The sequence below is a fragment of the Delphinapterus leucas genome, chromosome 5, assembly GCF_059928025.1.
Source record: "Delphinapterus leucas isolate spDelLeu-1000000601 "Yukka" chromosome 5, BTC_Dleu_Yukka2, whole genome shotgun sequence".
Classification (NCBI taxonomy): Eukaryota; Metazoa; Chordata; class Mammalia; order Artiodactyla; family Monodontidae; genus Delphinapterus; species Delphinapterus leucas.
In genome coordinates this window covers 117234732-117252015 of record NC_143133.1, presented here as the reverse complement: position 1 = coordinate 117252015, position 17284 = coordinate 117234732, and the positions used below count along the sequence as shown (strand labels likewise).

Here is a 17284-nt window from a genome sequence, read left to right as displayed (position 1 = left end):
TAAAATTGTTTGCGGGAAACTGGGCTATTTTCCACAGTGGTTAAGCAATGTCTACACATCCCTTAAATATTTCTCTCTTCCTTGGGATAAATGTTAGCATTCAGAAGAAATCTTCTCATTTATGATTTGGAAAATTTCACGAGTGTAATCAACTGTACATTTAAGCAAATAATTAACAAATATTTTTGGCATAAAAATTACTTTATAATTTTCTGACTTGTTTTATAAGTTTGAATAATGTTTCTGTCCCTTAATTGATTTTATATTTGTGGATTTGATAATCAGACTGACAGTAGCAAATCTGATATCACTTAAATAGGTATAGATTGCTCGTCTGTTTAATGAAGTAGTTAACATATTTAAAATATATAACACAAAAATTTTCTCATCCTCAACTTTTTCCAGAACTATGGCTTTAAGCACTTTTCGTATAAATGCATATTGTTGATTAAAGGTGACGAATCCTAACCATCTCTTATTCGTTGAACTGGTGCTATGTTCCATCAAGAGCAATAAAATTTTCCCCAAATGTCAAAAGAAAATGTATTTGAATAAATTATGGCTGAAAACTTCCCAAACTTAAAGAAGGAAACAGACATCCAGGTACAGGAAGCACAGAGGGTCCCAAACAAGATGAACCCAAATGGACAACACCATGACATACCATGATTCAAATGGCAAAAGTTAAAGGTGAAGAGAGGATTCTAAAGGCAGCAAGAGAAAAACAGAGTCAGTTACAAGGGAACCCCCATAAGGCTGTAGCCTATTTCCCTGCAGAAAATTTGCAGGCTAGAAGGGAGTGGCATGATATATTCAAAGTCCTGAAAGGGAAAACCCTGCAACCTAGGATACTCTACCCAGCAAGATTATCATTTACAATAGGGGAGAGAAAGAATTTCTCAGAAATGCAAAAACTATAAGAATACAGCAATTTCCTCTTAGATTTCTTCAATGATCTCTTGGTTATTTAGTAGCGTATTGTTTAGCCTCCATGTGTTTGTTTTTTACAGTTTTTCCCCCTGTAATTAATTTCTAATCTCATAGCGTTGTGGTCGGAAAACATGCTTGATACGATTTCAATTTTCTTAAATTTACTGAGGCTTGATTTGTGACCCAAGATGTGATCTATCCTGGAGAATGTTCCATGTGCACTTGAGAAGAAAGTGTCATCTGCTGCTTTCGGGTGGAATGTTCTATAAATATCAGTTAAGTCTATCCGGTCTATTGTGTCATTTAAAGCTTGTGTTTCCTTATTTATTTTCTGTCTGGATGATCTGTCCATTGGTGTAAGTGGGGTGTTAAAGTCCCCCACTATTATTGTGTTACTGTCAATTTCCCCTTTTATGGCTGTTAGCATTTGCCTTATATATTGAGGTGTTCCTATGTTGGGTGCATAAATATTTATAATTGTTATATCTTCTTTTTGGTTTGATCCCTTGATCGTTATGTAGTGTCCTTCTTTGCAGCTTGTAACAGACTTTATTTTAGAGTCTATTTTATCTGATATGAGTTTTGGTACTCCAGCTTTCTTTTGATTTCCATTTGCATGGAACATCTTTTTCCATCCCCTCATTTTCAGTCTGTATGTGTCCCTAGGTCTGAAGTGGGTCTCTTGTAGACAGTATATATATGGGTCTTGTTTTTGTATCCATCCAGCCAGTCTGTGTCTTTTGGTTGGAGCACTTAATCCATTTACACTTAAGGTAATTATCCATATGTACGTTCTTACTACCATTTTCTTTATTGTTTTGGGTTTGTTTTTGTAGGTCTTTTTCTTCTCTTGTGTTTCCCACCTAGAGAAGTTCCTTTAGCATTTACTGCAGAACTGGTTTGGTGGTGCTGAATTCTCTTAGCTTTTGCTTGTCTATAAAGCTTTTGATTTCTCCGTCAAATCTGAGTGAGATCCTTGCTGGGTAGAATAACCTTGGTTGTAGGTTTTTCCCTTTCATCACTTTAAATACGTCCTGCTAGTCCCTTGTGGCCTGCAGAGTTTCTGCTGAAAGATCAGGTGATAACCTCATGGGGATTCCTGTGTATGTTATTTTTTGCTTTTCCCTTGTTGTTTTTAATATTTTTTCTTTCAATTTAATTTTTGTTACTCTGAATAATATGTGTCTTGGCATGTTTCTCCTTAGGTTTATCCTGTGTGGAACTCTCTGTGCTTCCTGGACTTGGGTGGCTATTTCCTTTCCCATGTTAGGGAAGTTTTCAACTATGATCTCTTCAAATATATTCTCAGACCCTTCCTCTTTCTCTTCTTCTCCTGGGACCCCTAAAATTTGAATGTTGGTGCATTTAATTGTTGTCTCAAAGGTCTCTGAGACTGTCTTCATTTCTTTTCATTCTTTTTTCTTTATTCTGCTCCATGGCAGCTACTTCCACCATGCCATCTTCCAGCTCACTTAACCATTGTGCTGTCTCAGTTATTCTGTTATTGATTCCTTCTAGTGTATTTTTCATTTCAGTTATTGTGTTGTTCATCACTGTTGGTTTGTTCTTTAGTTATTCTACGTCCTTGTTAAATGTTTCTTGTATTTTCTCGATCCATGCCTCCATTCTATTTCCAGTATTTTGGATCACCTTTATTATCATTACTCTGAATTCTTTTTCAGGTAGGTTGCCCATTTCCTCTTCATTTATTTGGTCTTACAGGTTTTAACCTTGCTCCTTCATCTGTAGCATGTTTTTTGTCATCTCATTTTTTTTGATCAGTAGGGCTGTATTCCTGACTTGCTTGTTGTTTAGCATGAGGCGTCCAGCACTGGAGTTTGCAGGCAGCTGGGGGGAGCCAGGTCTTGGTGCCAAGATGAGGACCTCTGGGAGACCTCACACTGATTAATATTCCCTGGGACCTGAAGTTCTCTGTTAATCCAGCAGCTTGGACTCAGTGCTCCTAACACAGCAGCTCAGGCCCAACCCCTGGACTGGGAACCAAGACCTGCAAGCCACGCAGTGTGCAAAACAAAAACAAAAACAAAACACCATAAAAGCAACTAACAGAAAAGAGCATAACAATAACAAAGAATGAAAACTAAAATAAAATTAGAAAAATAAAAAATATATTAGAAAAAATAACAATAAAAATGAAACAAAATCAGAACCATAACAGCAAAACAAAAATAAAATAAAGAAAATTAAAACATAAAATAAATAAAAAATTAAAAATTCCCTGGTGCCTCCTCTATCAGTGTCCTTGCCCCCACAGGGAGCTACAGCCTACCCCTGCCTCCCCAGCAGGCCTCCAAGACCTCTAGGTAGGTCTCTGGACCCGCTGCGTCAGCCCCATCTCTGCATGTGTTCCTCTCACCAGCTGTCCCATAACACACATGCCTGTGCAGGCCAACTGGGGCACAGGCCTCCACAGGCATAGCCGCAGGGGTCAACATAGCCAGAGGAGGCCTCGGAGGAGGCTGGTGCTCAGCCTGCCTTGGACCCACACGGCCAGAAGAGACTTCTGCGGAGGTGGGGCTCAGGCCCAGGACCCATGTGGCCGGCATAGGTCTTGGGGTGGGGCTCAGGCCCAGGACCCCCATGGCCAGAAGAGGCCTTGGGGGGTGGGGAGGACAAATGACAATGAAAACACGATGACCCAAAACGCATGGGAGGCAGCAAAGCAGTCCTAAGAAGAAAGTTTACAGCAATTTAATCCTACCTCAAGAAAGAAGAAAAATCTCAAATATAACCTACCCTAACACCTAAAGCAACTAAAGAAAGAACAACGAACAAAACCCAAAGTTAGAAGGAAAGAAATCATAAAAATCAGAGCAGAAATAAGTGAAATAGAAATGAAGAAAACAACAGTAAAAATCAATGAAATTAAAAGCTAGTTCTTTGAGAAGATAAACAAGACTCATCAAGAAAAAAACAGGAAAGGACTCAAATCAATAAAATTAGAAATAAAAAAGGAGAAATTACAACTGACACTGCAGAAATACAAAGGATTATAAGAGACTACTACAAGCAACCATATGGCAATAAAATGGACAACCTGGAAGAAAGGCACAAATTCCTAGAAGTGTACAACCTTCCAAGAACTGAACTGGGAAGAAATAGAAAATATAAACAGACCAATCACAAGTAATGAAATTGAAACTGCAATTAAAAATCTTCCAACAGGGACTTTCGTGGTGGTGCAGTGGTTAAGAATCCGCCTGCCAATGCAGGGGACATGGGTTCGAGCCCTGGTCCGGGAATGCCGCAGAGCAACTAAGCCCGTGTGCCACAACTACTGAGCCGGCACTCTAGACCCCGCGAGCCACAACTACTGAGCCCACGTGCCACAACTACTGAAGCCCGCACGCCTAGAGCCCATACTCCGAAACAAGGGAAGCCACTGCAATAAGACCATGCACCACAACAAAGAGTAGCCCCCACTCACGGCAACCAGAGAAAGCCCACGCTCAGCAACAAAGACCCAATACAGCCAAAAATAAATAAATTTATTTTTTTTAAAAATCTTCCAACAAACAACAGTCCAGGGCCAGATGGCTTCAAAGGCAAATCCTTTCAAACATTTAGAGAAGACTTAACACATCCTTCTCAAACTCTTCCAAAAAACTGCAGAGGAAGGAACACTCCCAAGCTCATTCTACGAGGCCACCATCACCCTGATACCAAAACCAGACAAAGATGTCACAAAAAAAGAAAATTACAGACCAATAATACTGATGGATATGGATGCAAAAATCCTCAACAAAATACTAGCAAACAGAATCAAACAACACATTAAAAGGATCATACACCATGATCAAGTGGGGTTTATCCCAGGAATGCAAGGATTCTTCAATATATGAAAATCAATCAATGTGAAACACCATATTAATTAATTAAAGAATAAAAACCATATGATCACCTCAAAAGATACAGAAAAAGCTTGTGACAAAATTCAACACCCATTTATGATAAAAACTCTCCAGAAAGTGGGAATAGAGGGAACATACCTCAACATAATAAAGGCCATATACGACAAACTCACAGCAAATATCATTCTCAATGGTGAAGAACTGAAAGCATTTCCTCTAAGATCAGGAACAAGACAAGGATGTCCACTCTCACCACTTTCATTCAACATAGTTTTGGAAGTCCTAGCTATGGCAGTCAGAGAGGAAAAAGAAATAAAAGGAATCCAAACTGGAAAAGAAGAAGTAAAACTGTCACAGTTTGCAGATGGCATGATACTATATATAGATAATCCTAAAGATGCCACCAGAAAACTACTAGAGTTAATCAATGAATGTGGTAAAGTTGCACGATACAAAATTAATGCCCAGAAATCTCTTGTATTCCTATACACTAACAATGAAAGATCAGAAAGGGAAATTAAGGAAACAATACCATTCACCATTGCAACAAAAAGAATAAAATACCTAGGAATAAACCTACCTAAGGAGACAAAACACCTGTACTCAGAAAACTACAAGACACTGATGAAAGAAATCAAAGATGGCACAAACACATGGAGAGATATACCATGTTCTTGGATTGGAAGAATCAATATTGTGAAAATGACTATACTACCCAAAGCAATCTACAGATTCAGTTCAATCCCTATCAAATTACCAATGGCATTTTTCACAGAACTAGAACAAAAAATTTTACAATTTGTATGGAAACACAAAAGACCCCCAATAGCCAAAGCAATCTGGAAAAGAAAAATTCAACACCAGCTGGTTGAATCAGCTGGAGGAATCAGGCTCCCTGACTCCAGACTATACTACAAAGTTACAGTAATCAAGACAGTATGGTACCGACACTAAAACAGAACAGATAAGTGGAACAGGAGAGAAAACCCAGAGGTAAACCCATGTACCTATGGTCAACTAATCTATGACAAAAGAGGCAAGAATATATAATGGAGAAAAGATAGTCTCTTCAAAAAGTGGTGCTGGTAAAACTGGACAGCTACATGTAAAAGAAAGAAATTAGAACACTCCATAACACCATACACAAAAATAAACTCAAAATGGATTAAAGACCTAAAAGTAAGACCGGACACTATAAATCTCTTAGAGGGAAACATAGGCAGAACACTCTATGACATAAATCACAGCAAGATCTTTTTTGACTCACCTCCTACAGTAATGAAAATAAAAACAAAAATAAACAAATGGGATCTAATGAAATTTAAAAGCTTTTCCACAGCAAAGAAAACCATAAACAAGATGAAAAGACGATCCTCAGAATGGGAGAAAATAATTGCATACGAAGCAACTGACATGGGATAAATCTCCAAAATATAAAAACAACTCATGCAGCTCAATATCAAAAAAACAAACAACCCAATCAAACAAATGGGTGGAAGACCTAAACAGACATTTCTCCAAAGAAGACATACAGATGGCCAAGAAGCACATGAAAAGATGCTCAATATCACTAATTATTAGAAAAATGCAGATCAAAACTACAATGAGGTATCAGCTCACACTGGTCTGAATGGCCATCATCAAAAAATCTGCAAACAATAAATGCTAGAGAGGGTGTGGAGAAAAGGGAACCCTCTTGCACTGTTGGTGGGAATGTAAATTGATACAGCCACTATGGAGAACAGCATGGAGTTTCCTTGAAAAACTAAAAATAGAACTACCATATGACCCAGCAATCCCACTACTGGGCACATACCCTGATAAGACCATAATTCAAAAAGACGCATGCACCCCAATGTTCACTGCAGCACTATTTACAACAGCCAGGACAGGAAGCAACCTAAATGTCCATCAATAGAGGACTGGATAAAGAAGATGTGGTACATATATACAACAGAACATTAGCCATTAAAATTAACGAAATTGGGTCATTTGTATAGACATGGATGGACCTAGAGTCTGTGATACAGAGTGAAGCAAGTCAGTAAGAAAAACAAATATCATGTATTAACGCATATATGTGGAATCTAGAAAAATGGTACAGATGAACCCATTTGAAGGGCAGGAATAGAGATGCAGATGTAGAGAACGGACATGTGGACACGGTGAGGGGGATGAATTGGGAGATTGGCATTGATATATGTGCACTGCCATGTGTAAAACAGATAGTTCATGGGAACCTGATGTATAGCACAGGAGCTCAGTTCGGTGCTCTGTAGTGACCTAGATGGGTGGGATGGGGGTGGGGTGGGAGGGAAGTCCAAAAGGGAGAGGATATGTGTATACATATAGCTGATTCACTTCACTGTAGCAGAAACTAACACAGCAGTGTAAAGCAACTATACTAAAATAAAGTAAAATAAAATAGCAATACTAAACCAACCCTGAAAGAAATATTGAAAGGTCTTCCCTAAATAGAAAAGAAGCAAAAATCTATAGGAAAGGGAAAATCACAATAGGAAAGGCAAATATATAAAAGGGTTGAAGATCATTTAAATAAGCCTGTACTTGGATTTAAAAAAATCAAAGAACTGTAAAGGTGATTATAACTACAATTAACAGTAAAAGTATAAGAATGGAGATGTAAATAGGACACCAAAATCACAAAATATGAGGGAAGGGTGGATAAAAATATAGATCTTTTAGAATGCCTTTGAACTTGTATGACTATCATTTTAAAGCAAATAGATAGGGACTTCCTTGGTGGTTCAGTGGTAAAGAATCCACCTTATGAAGCAGGCGATGTGGGTTCAATCCCTGGTCAGGGAACTAAGATCCCACATGTCATGGGGCAACTAATCCTGCGCGCCACAACTACTGAGCTCACGCGCCTCAGTGACAGAGACCGCGTGCCACAAACTACAGAGCCCATGTGCTCTGGAACCCATACACAACTACAGAGCCCACATGCCCTAGAGCCTGTGCGCCACAACTAGAGAAGAGAAAGCCCACACACTACAACTAGACAGAAGACCGCGCGCCGCAATGAGAGATCCCGCATGCCTCAACGAAGATCCTGTGTGCCACAACTAAGACCCAACACAGCCAAAAATAAAGGTAAAATAAATTTTTTTAAAAAATAAATTAATTAAAAAAAATAAAGCAAATAGATATAGTTATGGGTCAACATACTTGAACATGGTAACCACAAGTCAAAAACATACAATAGGGGCTTCCCTGGTGGCACAGCGGTTTAGAGTCCGCCTGCCAATGCAGGGGATGTGGGTTCGTGCCCCGGTCCGGGAGGATCCCACGTGCCGCGGAGCGGCTGGGCCCGTGAGCCATGGCCGCTGAGCCTGCGCGTCCGGAGCCTGTGCTCCGCAACGGGAGAGGCCACAACAGTGAGAGGCCCATGTACCGCAAAAAAAAAAAAAAAAAAAAAAAAACCCAAAAAAAAAAAACATACAATAGATTCACAAAAACCAAAAAGAAAGTTACTCAAGCATACTTTGAAAGAAAATCGTCAACTACAAAAGGAAAAACGAAAAAGAAGAAACAAAGAAAAAAATGGTTCTGAAGAACATAGGGGCAGGACAGGAATAAAGACGCAGGTGTAGAGAATGGACTTGAGGACATGGGGAGGGGGAAGGGTAAGCTGGTACAAAGTGAGAGAGTGGCATGGACTTATATATACTACCAAATGTAAAATAGATAGCTAGTGGGAAGCAGCCACATAGCACAAGGAGATCAGCTTGGTGCTTTGTGACCACCTAGAGGGGTGGCATAGGGAGGGTGGGAGGGAGACGCAAGAGGGAGGGGATATGGGGATATATTTATACATATAGCTGACTCACTTTGTTATAAAGCAGAAACTAACACACCACTGTAAAGCAATTATACTCCAATAAAGACGTTAAAAAAAAACAAAGAAGAACTACAAAAACAACTGGAAAACAGGATTAAAATGTCAATAAGCACATACTTATCAATAACTATTTCAAATGTCAATAGATTAAATGCTCCAATCAAAAGACACACAGTGGCAGACTAGATAAAAAAAACAAAAACCTACAATATACTGCCTACAAGAAACTCACTTCAGGGTAAAAGACACACACGGATTGAAAGTGAAGGGATGGAAAAAGATATTTCATGCAAATGGAAACAACAAGAAAGCAGGGTCGCAATAGGCTTTAAAACAATGGCCATAAAGAAAGACAAAGAAGGGCATTATATAATGATATAGGGACCAATACAAGAAGAGGATAGTACACGCATTAACATATATGCACCCAATATAGAAGCACCTAAATACAGAAAGCAAATGCTAACAGACATAAAAGAAGAAATTGACAGTAATATAATAATACTAGAAGACTTTAACACCCCACTGACATCAATGGACAGATCATCCAGACAGAAAATCAATAAGGCAACAGAGGTCCTAAATGACACAACAGACCTGTTGGGCTTAATTGATATCTACAGGATACTACATCCAAAAAAAAAAAAACCCAGAACACATATTCTTTTCAAGCCCATATGGAACAGTCTCTAGGATAGACCACATACTAGGTCACAAAACAAGCCACGACAAGTTTAGAGGACAGAAATTATTTCAAGCATCTTTTCTGCCCACAAGAGTATGAAACTAGAAATCAACCACAGAAAGAAAAATGGGAAAAGAATGAACACACAAAAACTGAACATGCTACTAAAAACCAATGGGTCAATGATGAACTGAAAGAAGAAATCAGAAACACCTAAAGACAAATAAAAATGAAAACACAGGGCTTCCCTGGTGGCACAGTGATTAAGAATCCGCCTGCCAAGACAGGGGACACAGGTTCGAGCCCTGGTCCAGGAAGATTCCACATGCCACAGAGCAACTAAGCCCGTGCACCACAACTACTGAGCCTGAGCTCTAGAGCCCGCAAGCCACAACTACTGAGCCCACACGCCACAACTACTGAAGCCCATGCACCTAGAGCCCACAACAAGAGAAGCCACTGCAATAAGTAACCCGCACACTGCAATGAAGAGTAGCCCCCACTCGCTGCAACTAGAGAAATCCTGCATGCAGCAACGAAGACCCAACACAGCCAAAAATGAAAATAAATTAAAATAAATAAATTTATTTAAAAAATGAAAACACAACCATATAAAATCTATGAGATGCAGCAAAAGCAATGCTAAGAGGGAAGTTCATAGTGATATAGGCCTTCCTCAAGAAACAAGAAAAATCTCAAATAAGCAGCCTAACCTACCAGCTAACAGAATTAGAAAAAGAACAAACAAAACCCAAAGTCAGCAGAAGGAAGAAAATAATAAAGATCAGAGAGGAAATAAATAAAATAGAGATTAAAAACAATAGGAAAGATCAATAAAACCAAGAGCTGGTTTTTTGAAAAGATAAACTAAATCAACAAACCTCTATCTAGTCTCACCAAGAAGAAAAGAGAGAGGACCCAAATAAAATAAGAAATGAAAGAGGAGAAATAACTGATACCACAGAAATACAAAAAATCATAAGAGAATATTATAAACAGTTATATGCCAACAAATTGAACAACCTAGAAGAAATGGACAAGGTTCCAGAAACATACAGCCTGCCAAAACCGAGTCAAAAAGAAACAGATAATTTGAACAGACTGATCACTAGAAGTGAAACAGACTCTGTAATTTAAAAAAACAAAAAAACTCCCTCCAAACAAAAGTCCAGGATCAGACAGCTTCACTGGGATATTCTACCAAACATACAAAGAAAAACTTATATCTATCCTGCTCAAACTGTTTCAAAGATTTGAAGAGGAGGGAACACTCCCAAATTCATTCTATGAAGCTACCATTGCCATGATACCAAAACCAAAGACATTACAAAAAAGAAAATTACAGCCAATATCTTTGATGAATATAGATGCAAAAATCCTCCACAAAATACTAGGAAACTGAATCCAACAATACACAAAAAGGATCATACACCACGATCAAGTGGGATTCATTCCAGGGTCGCAAGGATGGTTCAACATATGCAAATCAATGTGATATACCACATTAACAAAAGAAAAGACAAAAATCATATGATCATCTCAATAGACATAGAAAAAGCATTTGACAAAATTCAACATCCATTCATGATAAAAACTCTCATCAAAGTGGATATAGAGGGAGCAAATCTCAACATAATAAAAGCCATTTACAATAACCCCAGAGCCAACATAATACTTACAGTGAAAAGCTGAAAGCCTTCCCATTAATTTCAGGAACAAGACAAGGATGCCCACTCTCACCACTACTATTCAAAAAAATATCAGAAGTCCTAGCCACAGCAATCAGACAAGAAATAAAAGGCTTCCAAATTGGAAGGGAAGAGGTAATAAAACTGTCACTCTTTGTAGATGACATGATACTCTATATAGGGAACCTTAAAGTCTCCACCCAAAAACTATTAGAACTAATAAATGAATTCATCAAGGTAGCAGGATACAAGATTAATATACAGAAATCTGTTGCATGTCTTTACACTAATAATGTAATATTAGAAACAGAAAGTAAAAAGAAATCCCATTTAATATTGTGTCAAAAAAATACCTAGGAATAAACTTAATCAAGGAAGTGAAAGACCTATACACTGAAAACTATAAAACACTGATAAAGAAAACTGATGGTGATTTAAAGAAATGGAAAGATAACCCATGCTCTTGGGTTGGAAGAATGTAATACTGTTAAAATGGCATCATACTACCCAAAGCAATCTATACTTTAATGCAATCACTATCAAAATACCCATGACATTTTTCACAGAACTAGAACAAATAATCCTAAAATTTATATGGAACCACAAGAGACCCTGAATTGCCAAAGCAATCCTGAAGAAAAAAATAAAGCTGGAGACATAACCCTTCCAGACCTCAGACTGTACCACAAAGCTACAGAAATCACAGTGATCAAAGCAGCATGTATCCGGCACAAAAACAGACAAACAGCTCAATGGAACAGAATAGAGAGCCCAGAAATAAACCCACGCACCTACGGCCAGCTAATCTACGTCAAAGGGAGCAATGATAGTCAATGGAGAAAAGACAACCTCTTCAAAAAGTGGTATTGGAGAGCTGGACAGCTACATGTAAATCCATTAAACTAGAACACTCCCTCACACCATATACAAAAATAAACTCACAATGGTTTAAAGACCTAAATATAAGACAGGACACCATAAAACTCCTAGAAGAGAACACAGACAAAATATTCTCTGACGTAAATCATAGTAATCTTTTCTTAGCTCAATCTCCCAAGGCAAAAGAAATAAAAGCAAAAATAAACAAATTGAACCTAGTCAAACTTAAAAGCTCTTGCACAGTAAAGGAAACCATCAACAAAATGAAAAAACAACCCACATACTGGGAGAAAATATTCACAAACAATATGACCAATAAGAAGTTAATATACAAAGTATATAAACAGTCCATGCAACTTAATATCAAAAAACAAACAACCTAATCAAAAAACAGGGAGAAGACCTAAACAGACATTTTTCCAAAAAAGACATACAGATGGCCAAAGTCACATGAAAGGATGCTCCACATCACTAATTATTACAGAAATGCAAATCAAAACTACAGTGAGGTATCACCTCACACCAGTCAAAATGGCTATCACTAAAAAGTCTATAAATAACAAATGCTGGAGAGGGTGTGGAGAAAAGGGAACCCTCTTACACTGTTGGTGGGAATGTAAGTTGGTGCAGCCACTATGGAGGTTCCTTAAAAAACTAAAAATAGAGTTACCATATGATCCAACAATTCGACTCCTGGACATATGTCTGGAGAAAACTCTAATTCGAAAAGATACATGCACCCCAATGTTCACAGCAGCACTGTTTACAATAGTCGAGACATGGAAGCAACCTAAATGTTCACTGACAGATGAATGGATAAAGAAGATGTGGTATGTATATGTGTGTGTGTGTGTATGTGTGTATGTGTAGTGTGTGTGGAATATTACTCGACCATAATAAAGAATGAAATAATGCCATTTGCAGCAACATGGATGGGCCTAGAGATGATCATACTAAGTGAAGTAAGTCAGACAGAAGAAGACAAATATTTTATGATATCACTTATATGTGGGATCCAAAGTATGATACAAATGAACTTATCTACAAAACAGAAACACACTCACAGATGTAGAAAACAAACTTATAGTTATCAAAGGGGAAAGAAGGTGGGAGAGGGATAAATTAGGAGCTTGGGACTAGCAGATACAAACTACTATATATAAAATAGATAAACAAAAAGGTCCTACTGTATACCAGCTGGTATACTGAGTCACAGTGCTGTATACCACACACTAACACAACATTAAAAATCAACTATAATTCAATTAAAAAATTTTTAATTAAAAAAATAAAAAGTAAAAAAAAATTGAAGTGGATCTCTTGTCTACAGTACTAAAAAAAAGATGTGCTATATACATATATACAATGGACTATTACTCAGCCTTAAAAAATGAAATATTGGGACTTCCCTGGTGGTCCAGTGGTTAAGAATCTGTCTTGCAATGCAGGGGACGCTGGTTCAATCCCTGGTCAGGAAACTAAGATCCCACACGCCACAGGGCAACTAAACCCACATGCCGCAACTACAGAGCCCACATGCTCTGGAGGCCATGCACCACAACTAGAGAGCCCGCGTGCCGCAACTACTGAGCCCATGCACTCGAGTCCACACACCACAACTAGAGAGAAGCCTGCACACCACAACGAAGAGCCCACGTGCCTCAACGAAGGATCCCACATGCTGCAACTAAGACCCGATGCAGCCAAAAAATAAATAAATATTTTAAAAAATGAAATATTGCCATTTACAGCAACATGGATGAACCTAGAGAATATCACACTTAGTGAAGCAAGTCAGAGAAAGACAAATATTATATGCTATTACCTACATGTGGAATCTAAAAACATAATGCAAATGAATCTATATACAAAACAGGAAGGACTTCCCTGGTGGTCCAGTGGTTAAGACTTTGCCTTCCAATGCAGGGGGTGCGGGTTCGATCCTTGGTTGGGGAGCTAAGATCCCACATGCCTTGCGGCCAAAAAAAACCAAAACATAAAAAAACAGACTATTGTAACAAATTCAATAAAGACTTTAAAAATGGTCCACATCAAAAAATATTTAAAAAAACAAAACCAAAAAAAAAAACAGGAACAGGAACAGACTCACAGACAGAGAAAACAAACTTATGGTTACCAAAGAGGAGGAGAGAGGAGGGCAAAGTAGGAGTATGGGATTAACAAATACACACTACTATATGTAAAACAGATAAACAATAAGGATTTACTGTATAGCACAAGGAATTATACTCAATATACTGTAATAACCTATAGTGGTAAATAATCTGAAAATACATATATATAAGTGAATCACCTTGCGGTACAGCTGAAACTAATGCAATATTGTATTAGCTATACTTCGATTTAAAAAAAAGAAAGAAAAAAGGCATCTGCCTTTATTTGCTTCATTTTTATCCTTGCTTCATGTACTGAGTGATAATGACGCTAAAAAAGTATGACTAGGGCTTCCCTGGTGGCGCAGTGGTTGAGAGTCCACCTGCCGATGCAGGGGACATGGGTTCGTGCCCCGGTCCAGGAAGGATCCCACGTGCCATGGAGCGGCTGGGCCCGTGAGCCATGGCCACTGAGCCTGCGTGTCCGGAGCCTGTGCTCCGCAACGGAGAGGCCACAACAGTGAGAGGCCGGCATACCACAAAAAATAAAAAAGTATGACTAGCATTTATTTTGTTCCAGACCCTATTTGTTTAATCTTTACCACTACTGTTGAAGGTTAGAGATTACTATCTCCATTTTACAGATGAGAAAACTAAAATCTAGACGATCAAGTGGTTGCCCAAGGTCACACAGCCAATAAGCCTCAGAACTTGGATTCTGACTCAGGTCAGTGTGGGTGGAAGCCCTGCCCTCTCTAGACAAGAGGGTCACACCCCAGAATGGTGCCTCCATTTACAGAGCCTTCACTAAGTGTCAGTACCGGGCCGAGCCCTTGAACCACATTTTTAATTTATTCTTCAAAGCACACTTACAGGGACTTCCCTGGTGGTGCGGTGGTTAAGAATCCGCCTGCCAGTGCAGGGGACACGGGTTCAATCCCTGGTCCGGGAAGATCTCACATGCCGCGGAGCAACAAAACCTGTGCGCTACTGAGCCTGTGCTCTAGAGCTCGCGAACCACAACTACTGAGCCCACGTGCCACAACTACTGAAGCCCATGCGCCTAGAACCTGTGCTCCGCAACAAGAGAGGCCACCACAACGAGAAGCTCGCGCACCACAATGAAGAGTAGTCCCCGCTCGCCACAACTAGAGAAAACCTGCGTGCAGCAACGAAGAGCAAATGCAGCCAAAAATAAATTAATTATTTTTAAAAACCCACACTTACAAGGTGAGCGTAATTATTCCCACTGTACCACAAGAAAACTGAACGTAGAAGTTAAATAACTAGATTAAGGTTACAGAGCTAGTAAGGGCAGAATTGCAATGTATTGGGTCGTTACAGAATTAGGGAAAAACCCAAACTTTTTGGGTTTGGCCAACCCAGTAAATTTGGCCCATCAACTTCAAAGCCCACCTCACAGGATACCTAGCACAGAAAAATGCTCTACTGAATGGAGAGGTGTGTCCTCCCTGTCCCCCAGCAACAGTGACAAGAAAGTGATATAATATTTATCAGGTAAGAATCTTCTGGGTTACATCCCCAAGTCACAGCCTTTCATAAGGCTGTTATATATATTTTGAAATAACACATAAAATGAGGGAACTCATAGATACTGAAGGAGAGGCCTGGGTTGGCTGCATTTATTTTCTTTTTAGTCTCTGAACCATGGCCAAAAGTTTCTCAGCTTTAAAACCAAAACTATTATCTATTTAGTCTTGATTCTAAAGCCAAACTCTCACTGCCAGTCCACTCTATAACCAATTACCCGATTCTTCTTAGAGAAGACCCCTCAAATATCCTGGATTAGATTCTTCAAACTCTTCAAGTTTATCAAATAGACTAAAAACTTGACCAGAGCTAAAAGGAAATTAATGCTCAGCATGGTACTAGGCAAAACTGAGTGTTCATGGAATGAGGAAATAAGCCACAAATGAAACACCAAGTTGTCAATACAATTTATACAACTTTAAAATTTTAACATAATTTCAAACTTACAGAAAAGTCGCAAAAGCAGAACAAAAAACTCCTACACACCTTTACCCAAATTGGCTACTTACTAACACTTTGCCCTCTTTGCTTCATTACCAGTGTGATTTTATAAACATGATAATGCAGAATAAAATGATTTCATAGCAATTATAATTAATCAATGTTTTTTAAGATGGTTCAAACTCAAGTTAAAGGGAACATCACTTTGCTGCCAGGATCACCAAGTACAAATCTAACCACAGCCTTGAATTGGAAAGCTCAGTGGATTCAACCAAATCTGAAGCCCATACATAACGATGGGTGACCTATGTCAGGACACCCGAAAGTTTCCAAAGTGACCATGGTGATGTCCATTTCAATATGAGCTTTTTCTCCAAAGAAGAATCACTCTAATGGCCTTTGAAAAAATAAATTATTATTGTTAAAACAATATTTTTTAAAAAACGTTGCAAATGAATAAAGGACTCCTACCCAAAAAGTAACTGAATGACAACAATCAACCCCCCAAACTTTCTGGCAATAGCAACCAATATGGCTACCACCCAGAAATCTCTTTCTGTTGTGACATTTGAATCTCCATTTCCTCTGGAAATAACAACAAAGCAGTTTCATTCCGATTATTTGGTATTTCTCAGAGCTAACCACGAGAGCCTACATGACCTCACGACCTTCCACATTTGATTCCACAGATACCGCAATAATCACGTACCTGTGATTCCCTTAAAGGGCTGCACGTGGACAGACCTCCTTTCGGGGCTTGGAGAGGCAGTTGGGTTATAACTGGTTCATGTGGTGCAAAAGCTGTGGGGGAATGGGCTAAAACCACAGTCCTGGTGCAGACTGGACGGCACCTAGGCACAGCTTTGTTGGAGGAGGACATCACCTGAGTACACAGCCTTCCCTGGGAGAATGCACTAGTACAAGCTCTTCACCAAGTGGTTATGCAGACACCTGACAGCAAGCAGACGCGTTTCCTGGCTTCTTCAACTTGTTTCTGGTTGCCTTCAGCTCCTGCCAATACAGCCTGGATTCCCTCAGTAAATATCCGCCAGTGAAGTCACATGAAAAGATCGCTCCAATTCACTCTCGTTGGTGGGTTTCCAAGGGTAGAAGAATACAGTCCGTGTCTCCTCAGTCATGAGAAAACCATTGTCACTGAATCTCCCTGGGAGGCTTCCTACATCCAACCAAACAAAGGGAGCAACAGCTGAGGTTTTCAGATGAAAAACAAATGTGTCCCCTTGCTGAGAGATGGTGGC

The 17284-nt window shown here is 39.1% G+C and overlaps 1 protein-coding gene across 12 annotated transcripts in view; it reads right to left on the bottom strand.

Moving 5' to 3' along the window:
• The window catches only part of MANBA (mannosidase beta), a 168827-nt gene that overhangs the window by 35723 nt on the left and 115820 nt on the right, over positions 1-17284 (bottom strand). For 10 of the 12 annotated variants that reach the window (XR_016393401.1, XR_016393400.1, XR_016393402.1 and 7 more), the window contains one exon: positions 1-17284. This exon is cut by the window's left edge. Coding sequence is in view for 6 of the 12 variants with exons in the window: in XM_089912441.1 (XP_089768567.1) it covers positions 17060-17284 (225 nt within the window). In the remaining 6 variants the exon portion in view is untranslated. The other 2 variants (XR_004023015.2, XM_089912437.1) reach the window with 2 other exon arrangements.